Source organism: Mauremys reevesii, linkage group 2, assembly GCF_016161935.1.
Source record: "Mauremys reevesii isolate NIE-2019 linkage group 2, ASM1616193v1, whole genome shotgun sequence".
Taxonomy (NCBI): domain Eukaryota; kingdom Metazoa; phylum Chordata; order Testudines; family Geoemydidae; genus Mauremys; species Mauremys reevesii.
Genome location: NC_052624.1, coordinates 112581190 through 112601032, shown reverse-complemented (window position 1 = coordinate 112601032; position 19843 = coordinate 112581190). Strand labels below are relative to the sequence as shown.

General features: G+C 41.7%; 1 protein-coding gene across 10 annotated transcripts in view; it reads left to right on the top strand.

Annotated features, from left to right (window-relative positions):
- The window catches only part of PLEKHG4B (pleckstrin homology and RhoGEF domain containing G4B), a 203262-nt gene that overhangs the window by 155847 nt on the left and 27572 nt on the right, over window positions 1-19843 (top strand). For 9 of the 10 annotated variants that reach the window (XM_039525803.1, XM_039525800.1, XM_039525794.1 and 6 more), the window contains 4 exons: window positions 63-185; window positions 1455-1619; window positions 6970-7886; window positions 15972-16224. In XM_039525803.1, the coding sequence (XP_039381737.1) occupies window positions 63-185; window positions 1455-1619; window positions 6970-7886; window positions 15972-16224 (1458 nt within the window). The remainder of the gene's footprint in view (window positions 1-62; window positions 186-1454; window positions 1620-6969; window positions 7887-15971; window positions 16225-19843) is intronic. The other variant, XM_039525799.1, reaches the window with a different exon arrangement.

The following is a 19843-nucleotide window of genomic DNA, read 5'->3' as shown; positions in this document are numbered from 1 at the left end:
ATTTCTGTGTTAGATATAGTTTACTCATTAATTTTAAAAAACAAATCTTGTATCCTCTATAGATAAAACTCTGGTTTGAAAATGAAAGGGAGCAATATCTTGGCCCTTTAGATCAAGAGCTGCTCTCTCTGGAAAGTGTGAAGAAGCAGCAAGAAGAATTCAGAGTTTTCAGTGACAAAGTGACGGTGAGTATTGTACTAAGGACCACTTGTTTTTGCTTTTGTTATTTTAGTTGCATCTGCAATAGCCTAATAGAAAATTAACTGGGGAAATACAAACCAAAGCTGTAATAGATTAAGAATGTTAATTTCACTGATTTATTGGTAATATAACAACACTAACTCTGTGGCTCTGGGAAAGTTACTGCCTCTTGAACTGAATTTTTTTTTATATCCAAGAAGAATACAAGTAATACATGGAGAGGGAGAGCTATGCATGTGCAAGAGGGACTGCACAAATTCTCAGTAATGCAAAGCATAATTGAGGAATTTAGGAGAGAGTTTTTAATTAATCTGTGGCCAGAAACAACAAAAATCATAAATGATATTAATAACTCAGTGCCCACATAGTACTGGGAATAGAACTCTGGAGTTTGTGTTCCAGAAATAAAAGGGCCTGATTCAGTGCCCATTGAAGTAAATGGAAAGGCTCCTTTCGGCTGCAGTGGGCTTTAGGTCAGGCCCACACACACCTACCACTTGTGCTAAAGAAGAATGGCTGCTTTCTATGGTAGAATGTTTACTCTTAAACATTTTTGGAGCCCAACCACAGCGTTGTGTGCAGGTCTGCCATCACAGTACATCCATGAGGAGCAGCATACACAGGCACACCAACCAATAAACGGTAAATGAAGCCAGAATTAAAATGGGAAGTTAGATACATACGTGCCCTCATGCATCTGACAAAGTGGGTATTCACCCACGAAAGCTTATGCTCCAATACATCTGTTAGTCTTAAAGGTGCCACAGGACTCTCTGATGCCCTCCTAGAGCTTAGTAAAGAGAAAAGTTCAGCTTGTAACTATTTCATATAAAGAAATTGCATCAAGAAGGGTACAGGAGAGCTGTTACTTGTGAAACAAAAGTTCTCACAATGATATTAAGTGCAACATAACCGTGACTCTTCTAAACATGTAATAATAATTCTTTTCAAATGTTCAAGCTTAATTGACTGTAGTTTTTGCTCCATCATATCATTATATTCTTTCTTATGCTTCCCAAAATAAATTTAGATTTATAAAAAGCCCAACAGTAATTTTATCTTAGCAGAACAGTATCAAAAAGGAAAAAAAGCACCAAAAGGATCAGCAAGAGTGATCATTCACTTTTGACCTTTTGCTCACTTTACAATTGGCCTATAACAATTGTATGGAGTAAATGACAATGCCAAACAAGAATTCGGACAGCAGAAGAAGCAATGTGCTAATGTAGTATGTTTCATTTTGGACTCAACAGCAATATTGTGAGAAAGGGCTGCAGCTGATACAAAAGAACTGGTCACTGAACTTGGAAGAAAAAGTTCAGACCTTCAAGAGTTATTTGAGTAATGTCAGCACTCAGACAGAGAAAAGGAAGAGTGAGCTGGAGAAGCTGATCCACTTGTATGAGTTTTACGAGATGGTAAGAGAAACATTTCAGGTTCAGTACAGATTTATAGTAGTTTAAATATTTGTGCAACAATATTCCATGTGTTTTGTATGAGCCTCTTTCTCTCCACTCCAAGGTACTGGAGGTGCTAATGAGTCTCCCAGGCTGCTGGGAGGTATCAATGCACTTTCCCATGCACTGCACCTGATAGCAAGATTTCTTTGATAAATCAGTGGTGACACTTTCTTCTTCTTCTTCTTCTTCTTCTTCTTCTTCTTCTAGTGCATTTTTTTTTTAGCCATGTCCTAGGTAAAGAATAGTTTGTCCACGAGATTTCTAAATAGGCCTGTTTGAAGGACCCTGGTGAGGTGTAGCCCACAGGATCAAATTTGAGGCATGTCAAAATGGCATGTCAGAATCTGGCAAATATCCAAAGGAAATTGATGACCCTTCAAAGTTCACCAGAGCACTGATGAACTTCAAAAGTTTTCTGAAGTAATTTGTAGTTTGGCAGCTTAAAATGACATGCTCTGTTGCACCCACTAACATCCCCACAATAACATTGTTAGGAGCAGGGATTCCCTCCTGCAGGCCTCCCAGGACAACAGTATCTAAAGCCAGCACAAGTTAGTGTCAGCACATCAAGCCAGAGCTGTATTGGTCATTCAAGTGCCTGAGCAAAGGTGTGTTGGCATTTGGTATTCCCCAGAGTACCTCAGCTGTCCAAATAAACAACTGAGAATGGCAATTCTTCTCTCCCCCCTCCCCCATCTGGATGTCTAGTATCAGGGGGTAGCTATGTTAGTCTGTAACAGGCATCCATATAAACAACAAGGAGTCCGGTGGCACCTTAAAGACTAACAGATTTATTTGGGCATAAGCTTTTGTGGGTAAAAAACCTGAAGAAATGAGGGTTTTTTTTACCCACAAAAGCTTATGCCCAAATAAATCTGTTAGTCTTTAAGGTGCCACCGGACTCCTTGTTGTTTATCTGGATGTCTGTTGTTTTCCTGCTTTGCATTAAGTGTTGGTGTATATATTGGAATAATGGCCAGACAGAGGACAGAGAGATCAGTGTCATTCAGAAACACACACAAGCACCAGAAGGGTCAAAAGAACAGGCAGAGTTTAGGCAGGAAATTACATGTGTAGCTGCAACCCATGAGTGCAGTTTGAGGGGAGTTAGGAGGCACATTGCCCCGCCTAAACTGCAAGCCTCAGACAGGCACAGAATTCCCCCTCCCTCAATGCGCAGCCCCGTTGGCCTGATTGGAGCTGCTCCCTTCCCCCAGATATAGAAGTCAGACTATGCCTATGCTGCAGCCACAGAACAGCAGCTAAGCTGGCTGTTCCCTGCCCAGAGTCTCAGTGAATCTAATACCCTGAGCACTGCACATGCAATCACAAGACTGGCAATTAGGAGCTTTTTTTTTTTTTAGTATTATAAACCCAGCCAGAAACAGCAGTACCAGAGTGAGACAGGTTTTCCTGTATGGACCACAGCCTGGATCTCTTCTTTCTCTTGTGAATGTGTAGGCAAAACCTTTTTAAATCTGCCCTATGCACAGATAGTCATATACTGCTCTTCGTGTGCAATCCAAGAACTTACATACCCGACTGGCCAGAATTTTTCTCTGCACAATTATGAAGCTCCAAATGACATAATAAGCACCTTTACCCTTTTAAATAATTGTTTCTCTGCTTCTATAATATAAAGGGAATGAAATGAAAAATGTATAAACCTAAGCTTTTTCACAGGCATTCTGTGTATAAAACCACAGAGTAATCCATCCTTACTACAGCAAAGCTACATATGAAAGCGCTTATTATTTATTTATTTAATATGTGTATAACTGTAACACCCAGAGACATCAATCAGGATCAGTGCCCCAGTGTTCTAGGCACTGTACTAACGCAAGATCTCTGCCCAATGGAGCTTAGAGTTCAAGAAGATTGTAATCTCCACTGGAAAAATAATTATACAAGCACCAGGTAAATCAGTTTCAAAATAGTTAATCTGTGGATAGGCAACCTCAAAAGGGTCAGAATTCAGTCTGGGCCACCATCCAAAAATTTGGCTGCTTATCTGAAGTGTCCAAACTATGGAGGACCCTCACTCAATCCTGGTCTTATCTTCTCAGAGCAACGATACTCACCTCTGGTTTCTTTGAAGGCAGGCCAGTTCTTTCTTCCAGTTTCTTCAGAGGGGAGGACCACCACCTCCCCAAATTCAGGATTGTCTTTGAGGACGTAATCAGGCCTAGCCCCATACCTTAGAAGGGAGCAGTATAGAACCGCACTCACGTCTTTGCGAGTAGTTTTTGGGGAACCCCCAAAAATCAGGTCAGTGTAAGATACGCAACTTCAGCTACGGGAATAGCGTAGCTGAAGTCGACATATCTTATTTCGACTTACTTCCCGTCCTCATGGCGCGGGATCAATGGCCGCAGCTCCCCCGTCAACTCTGCTTCCACCACTTGCCCTGGTGGAGTTCTGAAGTCGACAGGAGCGCGTTCGGGGATCGATGTATCACATCTAGATGAGATGCGATAGATCGATCGCTACTCACCAATCTGGCAGGTAGTCTGGACATACCCTCACTTACATCTGTTTTACATTGGTGCAGTTCTGCTGACTTCACTAGAGATACTCTTGATTAACATCAGTGTACCCAAATGGAGAATTGGGTCCTAAGGCTTTTGGTTTTTTCTCTCCTTCTGATTCTGAAAGTTCTAGTGAGTAGGTCGCACAGAATATCAGTGAAGATTAAATTAAACAAGGCTTGTTTCTGTTGGATTTCAGTGCCGGCCTTGAAAACCTTTTCACTGTAGCTTCTAAATCATAGAAAAATTGCTTCATTGAGATTAAGTATAAACACCCCTTTTATGTCACAAGAACTCTTTGGCTCCTAGGAACAACCTAAAAGATAATATTTTGTTTTGTGAAAATTGTCTGGTTTAGAATTTTAAAAAATAAGTTGGTTAACAACTGCCAGTAGTACAACAGTACTTCTTAACTTGTGGGTCATTAATTTAGTAATATAGGCCCTGATCCAGCACAGCACTTATGCACATACTTTAACGCATGGGTAGAGCCATTGATTTCAGTGAAACTACTTGTGCTGAAAGGTACCTGCACTTAAGTGCTTTACTGGATCAGGACTTACACTGTGTGTACAAGAGGCCGCAGGGTCGAATCCTGTAGAACAAAATTTCTTGACAGGAAAAAGTAGTCTTGAGATGAAATTCAAGATTGGCAGTTAGGCATTCTGGGTTTGATTCCCAGCTACATCAGAGTTTCCTGTGTGACCTGGGGTAATTCACCAAACCTTATGACATGGGAATAATATTTCCCCACTTCATGGGTGTTGAGCCTTAATTCACTAAGGGTACACAGCAATTTAAGCCTAGGTTTAGTGAGACTCAAGTCACCTGACCTGTGTCAGGGAACCCTATGTTAAGGATTTTCTGATCTGTGTTCGAACCTAGGGTTCTGGTGTACACATTGCAGTGCATAGACCCTAGTCAAAGTAACCCTGTTCCAGAGTGCCTAGTGCCCCTCACCATAGTGTTGATACTCTAGCCCAGCAGTTCTCAACCAGGGGTACCCAGAGGTCTTCCGGGGGTACATCAACTCATCTAGATATTTGCCTCATTTTACAACAAGCTACATAAAAAGCACTAGTGAAGTCAGTACAAACTAAAATTTCATACAGACAATGACTTGTTTATACTGCTCTATATACTATACACTGAAATGTAAGTACAATATTTTATATTCCATTTGATTTATAATTCTATGATAAAATGAGAAAGTAAACAGTTTTTCAGAACTAGTGTGCTGTGACACTTTTGTATTTTTATGTCTGATTGTGTAAGCAAGTTGTTTTTAAGTGAGGTGAAACTTGGGGGTACCCAAGACAAATCAGACTCCTGAAAGGGGAGCCGTAGTTTGGAAAGAGAGCCACTGACCTAGCCCTACAAATGTGTTGCACTGTGGGAAAACTCTACTGCCCACCCTGTTTCCTAACTGGTGGTGGTGCTGTTAATGGCACTCAGGTGCCCATAAGCAGCACAAATATATGAACTGCACAATTCGCTCCTTTGGTGGCTGTCTCAGTAGAATGACGGCAGTTTGAGAAGACTTTATACTGAGCTGCCTTGTAATCAGAGAATTGGGCTCTCCAGCACCGGGCTGAGTCACATGGGCAGGAAAATTCCCATGTGCACCTGTTTTGAGGATAATTAGCAATCAGTCTCCAGGGCTGTCTGACTATTACAATGAAACTTTGCACTTCTTCATTTTTAAAGTGGGATGTTCAGCAACAGTATTTTGGTTTGTTTGGGTTTTTTGTTAGTTTTGTCTGTTTAGAAGTTTGACATAAGATGAAGGTATCAGTGAAAAAACACACACACACCCCAGCCTGGCTGCTGCTGGCTGCAGAGCGGTAAAGTGCATCCCCAGGGCTCGGGGTGCAGTGTGTTCCAGCACCCCCCGGGCCAGATCCCTTATCCCTGCCCCCACCACACCTCAGGGGGTAGGAATAAGGGATCCCCAGGAGGCTGTGGGGAAGTTTGGGGCTGACTCACACTTGCCCCCCTGCCAGTGCACGCTGCCTGGGCACCTCTGCAACACACTGCCCTAGGAAGGACAGGGGGGCCTGGGAGCAAGGGCCAGAGAGTGGAGCAGGATCAAGCGGCTGCCCTGCAGGGCGGTGGAGCAGCTGAGGTGTTGGGGATCATCCCTCCCCTGGCTGTGCTGAGCCAGGAGCTCTGCCACTCCCAGCAGGGCAGCTGCTTAGTCCCAGCTTCATTCTCTAGCCCTTGCTCCTTTTCTGCCCCCCCCCCCCCGCCTCTCTCTGGGACTGCACCACAGCTTGTCGGCATAGAGAGGACTAAAGAAGTTGTCTCAAAGAACTTTAGGATACATCCGGAGAACTTCTGGGACCCGAGTCCAGCCAGAGCCACATGCACACAGGAAAGCAATAGGCTTGGACTCTAGGTCCCCGCTTAACACGGGCTTAGACCCTCCAATCCTGCTTTCAAGCCCTAGGTTAACACAACTGGTGAGTGGACACAGAGGAGATTAGGCTTGAACCCAGGCTCAAGCCCGGGCTTACATTGCTGTGTAGAACATACCATAAGAAGCAAAATTCATCTCTGGGTAAAGGGACAGCACAACACCTGTTCAGCACTTATATCATGTTAAGATCTATTATGAGCACTTAAATGGGACTTAAATGTTGCACAGGCCTTTTGCTGGTCCTCTGCACAAGGTTGACTTTCACCCTGATATTTGTAAATTGCTTTGAGATTCTAAAGCAGAAGGTGTTATGTGAATACACAGTCTTATTATTTAACTGTACTTTTGACTTTTAATCCAGGCACATGGGTGGATGTTACACTGCAATGAGTATCTTGAACTTCTTACTGTGGAGAACAAATACTCTCAATCAGTGATTCAGAGTTTGCAGAGCTACCACCAAGAAGCTACAAAAGTTTCTGCAGAAAACTTTCAAAAAGTGAATGAGATGGTATTGGGTCTGGCTAGCAAAAAGGAACTAAAACAATGGAATATTTTATGGCTAAAATGTCAGCAAACAAGGCACCATTTAGAAGAGGTCCTTTCTGAAGCTCTCAAAGGTTCCAACAAAGAAACTTTTCGCACAGTCCCCCAGGAAGCGAATGTGAAAGTGAACTGTGAGTTTGATACTGAAGGTGCTAGACGACCAAGTCAGTCCCTTTCTCGACTCTCTTCTAGCACTGATAATGACATTTGGGATAATAATGCTAAGCCATTGCATAAACCTCAGCATATGAGCCTGCCATCCGGAGTACCACCTTTTTTAGATCATGAGAACTCCAATCAAAATATGGATGTATATGTGCAGCTTAATGCCTCTCCACCACAGACATTTGCTCCTCTCTTGGGTGGGCTTCAAAGGACTAGCCCAATCTCAGAAGATATGGACAATGTTTCCACCTCAGGATCAGCCTCCTGCTATTCTGAGCCAGTCCAGTCACCAACTACCCGCCACAGAAAACATCCACTAAAGAAAATCATGAAGAAAACGCAAAGCTTTGAGTTTACTCAGCTTGAGAGCAGCCACAGCGAGTTGCACCGTCACGGATACACTGGAGTTTACATCAAGGGATTGGAGGTGGCCAGCAATGTTGCTGCTGAGAAGAAATACATGCAGCGCTTGAATATTAAAAGCCCTTTGATTAGTAGAAACCGAAGTTTATCTTCCCCATCAAGGATCCATCATACAGAAGAAGAAGAAAAAAAGAGAGCAGGAAGGTGAGAAATGGCCGCAACACAATCCATTTTGTTGAGTGAGGAACAAATAAAGTACTGAATATTCTAAACGCTTTCTGAAAAACAGTTTAAAAGAGACATTAAATTCAACATGCTGAATACAAAATAAGTTGTTCATTTTAAAGGGACACTGTCAAGTCATTTTAGGCCCAACACTTAGATTTGGTGGGGCTGGGGGAGATGGTTTTTGATAGTTTATACAACTTAATAGACAAAATCCTTAGACTTTTTATTGAGGCCCTCTGAAATCAAGTAAGAGTTTAGTGGAAACTGAGTAAGGACTTCAAGATTTAAGCTCCAATCCTGCAAAGGCTTGCACACATGCTTAATTTTTATGAATCTGTAAACTTAGATTTTGGAGAATTGCTGAAGAATTGCTAATATGACTGGAGAATTGCTAATATAGTACCTATTTTTAAGAAAGGGGAAAAAAGCGATCTAGGAAACTAAGGGCCTGTTAGTTTGACCTCCAATTGTATGCAAGGTCTTAGAACAAGTTTTGAAAGAGAGAGAGTAATTAAGGACATAGAGGTAAACAGTAATTAGGATAAAATACAACATGGTTTTACAAAAGGTAGATTGTGCCAGACCAACCTGATCTTTTTCTTTGAGAAGATAACTGATTTTTTAGACAAAGGAAATGCATTTCAATAAGGCATTTGATACAGTTCCACATGGGAAGTTATTAGTTAAATTGGAAAAGATGGGATTTATATGAGAATTGAAAGATGGATAAGGAACTGGTTAAAGGAGAGACTACAACAGGTCAGACTGAAAGATGAACTGTCAGGCTGGAGAGAGGTTACTAGTGGTGTTCCTCAGGGATCAGTCTTGGGATCCATTTATTTAACATTTTTTATTAATGACGTTGGCACAAAAGGTGAGAGAGAGTGCTAATAAAATTTGCAGATGACCCGAAGTTGGGAGGTATTGCCAATATGGAGGAGGACTGGAATATCATACAAGAAGATCTGGATGACCTTGAAAACTGGAGTAATAGAAATGGAATGAAATTTAATAGTGCAAAGTGAAAGTGCAAGTTCACGCACTTAGGGACCAGCAACAAGCATTTTTGCTGTAAGCTGGGGACATATCTATTGGAAGCAACAGAGGAGGAGAAAGACCTGGGTATATTGATTGAGCACAGGTTGAACCACCAATGTACTGCAGCCATGAAAAAAGCTAATGCAGTCGAGGGATGCATCAGGTGAGGTATTTCCAGTGGAGACAGGGATGTGTTAGTACAATTATACAAACCACTTGTGAGATCTCATCTGGAATACTGTTTACAACTCTGGTCTCCCATATTTAAGTAAGATGAACTCAAACTGGAACAGGTGCAGAGAAGGGCTACTAGGATGATCAAAGGAATGGAGAACCTACCTTATGAGGGGTATGAGGAGACTCAAAGAGTTTGGCTTGTTTAGCCTAACCAAGCAGAGGCTATGGGAAGCTATGTTTTCTCTCTCTAAATACCTGGGAGGAAGGGGACAAGGAGCTGGGGGTGTTGGATGAGTCGGGAGTTCTGGGGGTCCTGTCAGGAGGCAGGGGTGTGGAGAGGGGTTGGGGCAGGCAGGGGTTGGATGGGTCGGGAGTTCTGGGGTCCTGTCAGGGGCGGGAGTGGTTGGATAGGCATGGGAGTCCCGGGGTCTGTCTGAGGCGGGGTGTGGATAAAGGTCGGGGCAATCAGGGGACAGGTAGGGGGTATGGTCCAGTCAAGGGACAAGGAACAGGGAGGCTTAGATAGGGGGTAGTGTCCTGGGGGCAGGGGTCCCAGGAGGGTAGTTAGGGGACAAGGAGCAGGGGTTGGGAGTTCTAAGGGTGTCAGTCACCCAGCCCTCTACCCTGACCCCGACCCCACCCCACAGACACCCCACCCTACCCTCTGCCTTGAGCCCCGCACTGCCGCACACACCCAGGCCCCTGACCTGAGCCCTGAACCTCCCTCATACCCACCCAGCCCTCTGCTTGACTCCTTCATTTTCCACTCCCCACAACCCTAGGCTTGACTCTGGCACCCCCACATACCCAGCCCCTGCCCTGACACCTGCACCCCCACATACCCAGCCCTCCGCCCTGACTCTTGCACCACCCCCACATATCCCCAGCCCTCCTACACCCCATGCACATGCCACATCCCCACCCGGAGCACCAAACAGGAGCTCCTGCACCCCTCGCCACATTCCCACCGGCACCCCTCGCATCAAATGGGAGCTGCCCAGGTAAGTGCCCCACACCCAAACGTCCTGCCCCAACCCTGAGGGCCCCCCCCTCATTTTAGCCCCTGGCCCAACCCTTCACCCCCAGCCCTGTGCTCAGTGCACTCCCATCCTCAGCTCAGTGCAGAGAGAGGAAGAGAATGGCCAGAACCAGGGAGAAGGTAGGTACCCAGTGTATGTGGGGAGGGCCAGGACCCCAGACTGGCAGCGGGCTGAGCGGATCCGGCAGCTGGGATCCCGGCTCGCAGGAGCCGGCGGATGGAACCCCTGAGCGGCAGTGGGCTGAGCCGCTCAGTCCGCTGCCAGTCTGGGGTCCCGGCCGCTGGCGCCCCACAGCCCGCTGCTGGTCTGGGGTTCTGGCTGCCAGACCCTTGCCAGCCGGGGTCCCAGCCGCAGGCCCCACTCAGCCCACTGCCAGCCTAGGTGAACAGAACCCCAGACCAGCAGCGGGCTGAGCAGGCTGGCGGCGTAAGATCAACATTTTAATTTTATTTTAAATGAAGCTTCTTAAACATTTTGAAACCCTTGTTTATTTTACAATACAACACTAGTTTAGTTATATAATATATAGACTTGTAGAGCGAGACCTTCTAAAAAACATTAAAATGTATTACCGGCACGCAAAACCTTAAATTAGAGTGAATAACTGGAGACTCGGCACACCGCTTCTGAAAGGTTGCCGACCCCTGAACTAGATGATCATGGTTAGGGCCCTACCAAATTCACGGTCTATTCAGGTCAATTTCACAGTCATAGGATTCTTAAAATCGTAAATTTCATGATTTTAGCTGTTTAAATCTGAAATTTCATGGTGTTGCAATTGTAGGGGTCCTGACCCAAAAAGGAGTTGGGTGGGTGGGTGGTCTGCAAGGTTATTGTAGAGGGGGTTGCGGTACTGCTACCCGTACTTCTGCGCTGCTGCTGACAGCAGCGGTGCCTTCAAAGCTGGGCAGCTGGAGAGAGGTGGCTGGGAGCCCAGCTCTGAAGGCAGAGCCGCTGCCTGCAGCAGTGCAGAAGTAAGGATGGCATGGTATGGTATTGTCACCCTTACTTCTGTGCTGCTGCTGGCAGAGTGCCACTTTCAGAGCTGGGCGCTTGGCCAACAAGTGCTGCTCTCCAGCCATCGGTCACCACTTTCCAGCCACCCCGCTCTGAAAGCAGAACAGAAGTAAGGGTGGCAATACTGTGGCTCCCCTAAAATAACCTTGTGACCCCCCTGCAACTCCCTTTTGGGTCAGAACCCCCAATTTGAGAAACGCTGGTCTCCTCTGTGAAATCTGTACAGTATAGGGTTAAAGCACACAAGACCAGATTTCACAATGGGAGACCAGATTTCAAGGTCTGCGATTGTGTTTTTCATGGCCGTGAATTTGGTAGGGCCCTAACCATGATGGTCCCTTCTGACCTTAAAGTCTATGAGTCTACCTTTACTCATTGTGAGCAGTCCCACTGAAAATCAATAGGACTATTCAGAGGGCATAATGTTGAACACGTGTGTAAATCTGTTCAGGATTGAGGCCTTAGCCTAGTATGAAAAGAAATGTTTCCTTATTTTTTCAATATTAATGTGTTGGGGATTTTGGATTTAAATGTTTCCCTCCAGTTTTGGAAAACCAGTTCCGTTGTGCTGTTACTTAACAGCCAGAAATTGAAACTAACCAAAAGTTTCATTTTCCAAGCTGAGTGAAGTGCATATAGTAATCACTGTGTGATTACTATAAAAGTGAATTAGATTTTTTTTAAAATTACTATTTTAATAATCTGACTGAGTAACAATGGTAAAGAACGGCTTTAAATATATTATTTTTATCTTGACAGTGTTCCATTGGAAATGACCATTAAAATAATTTGTTTTTCTTTAAGATAAAGTATATTTGTAGTAGAGTTGGTGACAGAATATTAAGGAAATACAGATAAACATAATGTGCAAATGCAGAGGAAATTTAAACACTGTCTTTAGCTCCAATTTGAATTTGAAGTTCTGCTTAAGTTTAACTATTTTTTTTCCGTTAAACTTACTTTTGGTGTCTCTCTCGCACGCATGCTTGATTAGGATCCTCCCTCCCTGGGATTTTGTATTTTAACAGCATAAATTTATCCCAGTTAGTGCCAAAAAAAATGGTTAAAAGGAAGACCAAAGTCAGGATTTATGTTTAAGTTTTTAAAAAGTCAAGCTGTTTATATTTGTTGTCTAGTAATTGAAGGCCTGATACCCTTACACACAGTGAGTAACACCATACTCTGCAAGCAATCCCATTGAAGCCAGTGGGATTACTCATGGAGTAAGCTGATATTCAATTTGAGTAAGAATATCAGAATGTGTCCCATAGTAGTTCATAATCATACATTTTGTTTATAGTATCTGTGTATTATAGCTTTCAGGGGCTCCAGTTCAGCAAACCATCCTTATTCAGCAAAAAACTTAAGCAGATGGTTAAATCCCATTGACTTAATGATCTGGAAGTTAAGCACATGCTTAATTGTGTTGCTGAATAGTAATGTTACCATCAATTTGTGCAACAGAGGAAGAATGGGCATCCTGTGTGATCTTTCTTGCATAGAAATTGGTGTTTTTAAAAGTCTGTTCAGTTTCCATTTTTTTAATCTGTAAAAGCTGCTTTTAAATGGGTCAAAACAAGCTGTCCAAACTGAATTATGTACTTTCCTCTTTTAAAACATATGTATGTTGACTTTTTAGTAGTTACAAAAAAAAATCCAATACAATCAAAGTAGTTTGTGGTTTTATTTGACTTCTTTTTTATGAAATGAGTAAACTTTGGAATGACTCCACTTTTCCATAATGCCTTCTTATAAAATTAGGAGTCTTTATTTTCGGACTATGGAGGATATAGTCCTCCAGTGCAAATTTGTTCAGGTTAACAGCATCTTTTTCCCCATTTAAGCCCCAATCCTGCAGACACTTAAATCCATGCAAATGTGGGTACTTATGTTCAGACATAATTCCGTAATTTGATTATCTAATTATTCTGGACCAAGTCATGGGATCACAGACGTTTATAGTATTTCACCAGGCTCAGTGGTTTAATGGGAGTTTACAAAAACTGCACCCAATCCTGCTAACAAATGTGAAAAAGGTTAGTCTAGTAGAACCACTGCAATCAATGCCACTTATCAGATCAGTAACTTTTATTCACATGGCTGAGTATTTGCAGGATTACATCTGCTAAGTTTTTTTTTAAATGCATTTGTATTGGATTATGTAGTTATTAAAGCATAAAAAGATAAAGTTTTGCTTATGATTTTCAACTCCGGAATGCCATGAGTTAAAATCTGGTCTTCCTTATGGAAAAGTCCTTTAGAATTTAATAGGAACAAAATTTTATAGATTCTTATTGGTTATCTTAAAACCTATCACAGTTAATAAATACTGGCATACTTTTTGTAAGTTTTTTTTTTTAATTTTTAATTATCCTATAGAATTCTATTGGAAGTGTAATTTAATTTTTCTATTAAATTATATAGGATTTTTCCATGAGGCGTAGCACAATGTAGTGATTCAAGAGTGAGGCTGCGTATGGACTCATGAGGTCTGATTTTCCTGTCATTTACATGAGTTTCACTTATTTACACTGGTATAAATTAGTGGGGAATCAAGGTCTTAGGTTCTAGTCCGAGCTCTCCACTGACTCAGTGTGTAGCCATGGGAAGTCTGCTAGGCATCCATGCAGTAGTTCCAATCCCAACCATTCAAAAACCATGAGTCAAGCCCCAAAATACATTAGCTTGGCTTACAAATCATGACGTTTTTAAAATGTGGGGTCTATTATTTACCTTCTTGCATTTGTTAAGCTTTTGGGGGTCATGTTTTCTAGCTTTTCTCTGCAGCCATGAGAGCTAGAAATGTATTTATTAAAAAACCTCAAGATTCTCATATGTTCACCCGACTCCAGGTGTTGGAGCTTTAAGAAAAACACCAAATATCACAGGAAGTCAAGGTAAAAATCTTGAGAGTTGACAATGCTGCTTCTACAGAGGCCAGCCACAGCCTGTCCCTTAAATGCTTTGTGACTCTAATTACTCCTAGGTGGAGCTGGTTTGAACATTGCAAAATGTGAAGCTTTCAACAGAATTTTTAATGAAAATTTGAATTTTGATGAAAAATGAACTAATTTTTTCCCCACAAAAACTGTCATTAAAATGTCCCGTTTTTCATCCAGCTCTAAAGATGGGCAAACTAACGCTTCTTTCACAAAGTTGTTGTGCAGCTTACTCAATATTTGCAAAACACTTTTTGACCTCCTTGCTCCCTCTGGTGAGAAATGGGAGAAAAGAGGTCACAGTGTAGTGCTTTGAGATCCCTGGCCTGGAGTACAACACTGAGCTCCAAATCCAGATTTTTATCCCACCTCACTTAAAGCTTGTGGTTGTCCAGATCTGGGATTTCGTTTTGGTGTTTGATCCAAGTTATTGGCCATAGAATTCAGCCACAAATCTGGATTTGGATTCAAAACCCCAAGTTCAAGGATGTTTAGATCTAGGGTTTAAGATTCAAGCTCACCTCTAATCTTGACACTAAAGAGCTACTGTAAGATGCATTTCCCTTTTTGGACAGGAAATCCTGACTGAAGTTATTCTAGCTGGCCTCTGATGAAGGTTTAAGAGCTAGCCAATTTCATAAGGGAAAAAAATTCATAATATAAATAGTTATGTCCCCCCAGCTGATGGAATTGTTAGTATGTAACCTCAGATGCCGTTAAAATGATTTAATAAATCAAAAAGTTCTCTGTATTGTCATCAGCTATGTCCACCTCATTAAATCAAGTTTATTCAGCAGCATTTCCCATCATGACTACTCTACTGTAGTGGCTGGTTTTTGTTTGATTTGTTATGTTAGAAGTAAAGATTAAAATCTGTTCCTGTCATTGTTAACCATCCAAAAATGTTTTTACTATTTTTTAAGTTGTTTATTAAATTATTGTAGGAATGTTAATATGAAAAAGAAAAAACTTAATTATTATGAAGTCAAACTTGTTCCATATTGTATTATCAAAAGTTCAGATAGCTTCAATTCCTTGCAAATAAAGTATACTAGTTAATGAAATCTCACCAAAACCAACATTTTCTATACTTTTATTTCTCAGTCTATGAATGAGAATACACCTTTTTTCCTTAAAGAAATTGTTTGCTTCTATGTTGTCAAATGTTTAATGTTAATCAGAAATTTTTTCTTCCAAACTGATTGCTTCCTCAGTTTGCCTTGTTTTTCATAATCTGTTTTTGCTGCATGCAAATCTTAATGTAATTCTAGAACTGGTCACATATTTTAATCAGAACTGAACATGCTTTCTCAATGGGAGCTCATATTGTATCAGAGGATATATTGTTTGGGGAAACTCATGAGAATTTAGCTATATGTTAGTTTATCATCCCAGGAATGTTGCTCTGTTTCCAAACAGAATGCAGGAATAGAAAAGGTCATGACACTTTTGCAAATGCAATAGAAAGTTCTTTAATACAATGAAAAGTCTTTCCAGAGCTCAAAATTCTTTCTTTCTTTTCTGGCTGCTTAGCTGTTACATTACAGCTGCTGTAGACTGTTGTAGACCAAATCCTGTCCTCTGGTATGCCCATGTAACTCCACTGAAGTCAGTGAGATTCCACCATTGTAACTGTGGGCAAAATTTGCTCGAGACGAGCAAAAAAAACGTGAAAGATCTGTTACTATAATGGTAAACAACTTAGCCACCAGTGCAACAGCGTGATTTCCTCAAAGGACAGGTAAAAATTAGCCAAATAATGCAAATAGCAAAGACAGTCACTCAGTATTCAGTGATTACCCATTGTCATAATTTGTCAGTGTTCAAAACAGCTGTTCTGTGTCTTCCAGCAGCAAAGTGCAACATATAATGGATGAAATGATCACAACAGAAAGGGAATATGTTAGATCCTTAGGATATATCATCGACAACTATTTTCCAGAAATGGAAAGAATCGATTTACCTCAGGATTTGCGAGGGAAGCGGAATATTATCTTTGGGAACCTGGAGAAGCTCTATGATTTCCATTGCCAGTATTTTCTAAAAGAGCTGGAACACTGCAGAGACTTCCCATTGCCTGTCAGCCACTGTTTTCTCAGACATGTAAGTCCCGTTCCCAAAGAAGGGTGAATTCTTAGAATCAGATATTTTGAGTTAATCACAGATCCTATTACCGAGTAAATAATGTCACTTACCTTTTTTGTGTTTCCCATAGTGTGTACGTTCTAGATGTCCTATGATGAATGTTTACTGTTGTCTGTGTATGTGGCCTGTTGTCTTCTCTCAGAGAGTTGTACATGTACCCCTAGTTCCTCATGAAGCTGCACCTTTTGATATCTCAAAACATGCTGGCTGGACCCTTTCTAAATTTGCTAGAAGTAATACTTGAGTTTGCCACACAAGCCTCTAAGTTTTCAGTTTTCTATAATTATATACGTTTTCTATTAATTTTGTTTCCTATTATGAACCAGTGCACAGGTGCTCTTATAGCATCATTTGTAATCACACTGGAAAAGTACCTAGTGTCATCTGATCACCCTAATGTCAAGGTGTGAGTTGGGACAAAGGGGCTGATATTGTTTCAAGCGGAAACTAATCTTAAATTCCACAATCTTACCTTATTGACAGTAATTTTCTTACAATAGACAAAGCATCAAATTGCTGCTTACACATCTGCTCTGACATGTGTGAACTATACTTGCTGAATATAGCAGACATTTAACCAGAGAAAAGATGGTGGTATGTGCTCTCTGTGTGTAATGTGTACACAGAGGGCTATGTATTGGATGATGCAGGGCTGTCCCTGGGGTGGGGAAGGGGCGTGGGGAAGAAGTGATGGATTCATCTCTTTTGGGACCGACTTCACCAGTCCGTGGGGCCAGGAGCAGTTGCCCCGATTCGTTCTACCCAAGGGACAGCTCTGGGATGGCAGAAGGATCGTTCTGCATATACCAGGCTGGTCTGATGCGTGGCTTGTGGTTTTGGGTATCAGTCTCCAGCATTCCACTTGTAGTTTAATTGTGATACATGAACATTTCCACTCAGCTAATCAGATGTGTCTGGACAGAAAAATAAATTTAAAATTACATTTAAAAGCACTAACATTTTGCTGTTTGGAAATGCCTTGTTGGGCCTCCTTCGCTGTGTGCCTAATTCTGACCCTCTCCTAGCAGGATGTTCAGGGCACATCCCTTCTTTCAACGTATGGGGAGTCTGCATCAGCATGACTGATCCAGAGGATGGTGCAGCCATTGTGGAAAGGGGCATATAGTGGCTGAAATGGTGCTGCTCTATTGTCAGGACATGAGGAACCACTGATGAGGGTGGGGAGGTTATGCAAGTGAACGTGTCATTACCTTCCTGAGAGGCCCTGTGTGGACCTGGCCTCTCACTCCCCTGCAGAAATCTCAGTATGGCGCTAACACAGGGCAGAGAAATGGGGAGGCCTTTAGCAACACATGGCAGGGTTGATTTAATTTTCGTGAAGGGAAGGTCCATCTTTCAAAAGTTTGGGAAACACTGATTTCAGGTCAATTTTTACTGTCGGGATAAGCAGAATGGGCCTGGTGATCAGGATTTCCTTGTAAAATGTTTTCAAAGACTTATAGTTGCATATTACACTGATTATGAGTTAAGCCAACTTTAAAATCCATCAAAATTAATGTTAATCGAATGCTACGGTGACATGGCAAGCACTTGAACATCAGGAAATGACTGTTATGGTCAGAAATTCCTCAACATTTGACTGTTGTGTAAGAAACCACCGACCGGAATGTCCTATTCCACACACCTTAAGAGTTTTACAGGAGAAGACAGTTCCACACATATTACAAGCTGGTCAATTTTTGGTACACAGATACGTAGGGGATGTGAAACCCCTTCCTCATTCACTGCATCTTCCTTCACTGCGCATATCTGTGCAGTTCAGCCTTCCTTAGCCATGCATTCAAGTTTAGCAAGATAATCTGTGTAAAATTTATTGTACATCCAGATAACGTGATTTCAGTGTGTCATAACAAGGAAAAATATACAGCAGTTTTCACCAGAACTTAGAAAGGTTCTTCTCAAACAACACTATTTCCATGCCAAATTTCAGCTTTTTACCCGTGTCATTTCAGTGCTACCAGTGTTCAAAAATAGGTCATTTTTACAATGGGAAAAGCTTTTTTATTTTCATTTTCCACGTACTGCAAAACACTGGAAATGTTTTTGCTCAGACTTTCCAAAAATGTTCACTTTGAAGCAGCCTAAAAACCAAAAGTGACTGGGAGCTAGGGAGTGGGGAAAGGCAGACGGGGCATAAAAGCATTTCTATTCTGCAACTTTTAACTATAGTGGTCATGGTTACTCTCACTATAATGAACTATTTCTCCCTACTTCTTTAACCACTTGGCCGTCATCAGTCATGATTCTGTGGTCCTGAGTGCTCATATACAACGGTTAAGGAGAGAGTACTGCAATATAGAAGGCTGGATACTTTTAAGTAAATAATTGTTGCGGTAGCAGCTCAGGGCTCAAGAGGTTTAATGTTTTTCCCATTGCTTGCTCCTGCATTTCTTTGTATTTTGGCTGTCGTCCTCTCATTTTGAAAAGCATATCTTAACAAATACTACCCTATGGTTTGGGATTCACATTAATTGAACATTATTCGTGTTTTCTTCTTATATCTTATACAAACTTTTGCCCCACTGTTATATTCCATAATAGCCATCTTTGTCTGAACCATATATCCTCAGATGTTACTTTAGAACAGAAGCAAATAGGTTTCTGTCTGTCTATTTCCGCTTTCTAAACCTGTTTCACTTTAATAAATTCCCATAGTGTCTGTTGAAGCCCTCTCAGTATGCCATAATTGTGTCAAAGTAACATTAAAAGCAGTTGGGAAATGAACAATAATGGCTTGAAAAACACATCCAATTTCACATGGTGTTGCTTTACTCTTTCCTAATGAACCTGTGTAACCAATATTAACCACAAAAGAAAATCCCAACCCTGACAATAAATGATTGATTAAATAGCCCACTGTTTTTTAAGTAAGGAGATGATCTGAAAAGAGAATCATTTTTGTTGTGAATGCGTAATGTAGGCCCCTCACCTGGAGCCACAGCTGTGATTTTTCCTATTGCCTAGGATGGAAAAGTCAGGATTTTATTACTTTCTCACCATACCAGGGTGTTGTAAGGATTAATTTGTGTTTGTAAAGTTGAAAAGCATTGTATGCTGTATGTGCTGTTACTGACAAAGGAGCAAGTTATTCTATTCCTCATCCCCTTTGCAATGCATACTACCTCTAGTTTTCTAGAAAACAGAGAACCCTTCAAGTCATCTAGGAAAATCACCATTGTGCCTCCAGGTGGGATGTATATGTTAATCATTTAGAACTCTATCTCTGTAAAGATTAATGGAAATGTGTCGCCTGTGTCCCCACCTGATTTGCAGAAAAAAACCAAGATATCATTCTGTTTATGCTAGGATAGTAAAACGAAACATACATTACAGAGGATAGGTGGGATGTAATAACCTGGCTCTCAGTCCACTGTAGCAGTTAGACTATTTAATGAGTAGTCCTTGTGGCACCTTAGAGACTAACACATTTATTTGGGCACAAGTTTTCATGGGCTCGAACCCACTTCATCAGATGCATGGAGTGGAAAATATAGGAGCAGGTATAAATACATGAAAAGATGTGAGTTGCCTTACCAAGTGTGAGGTCAGTCTAATG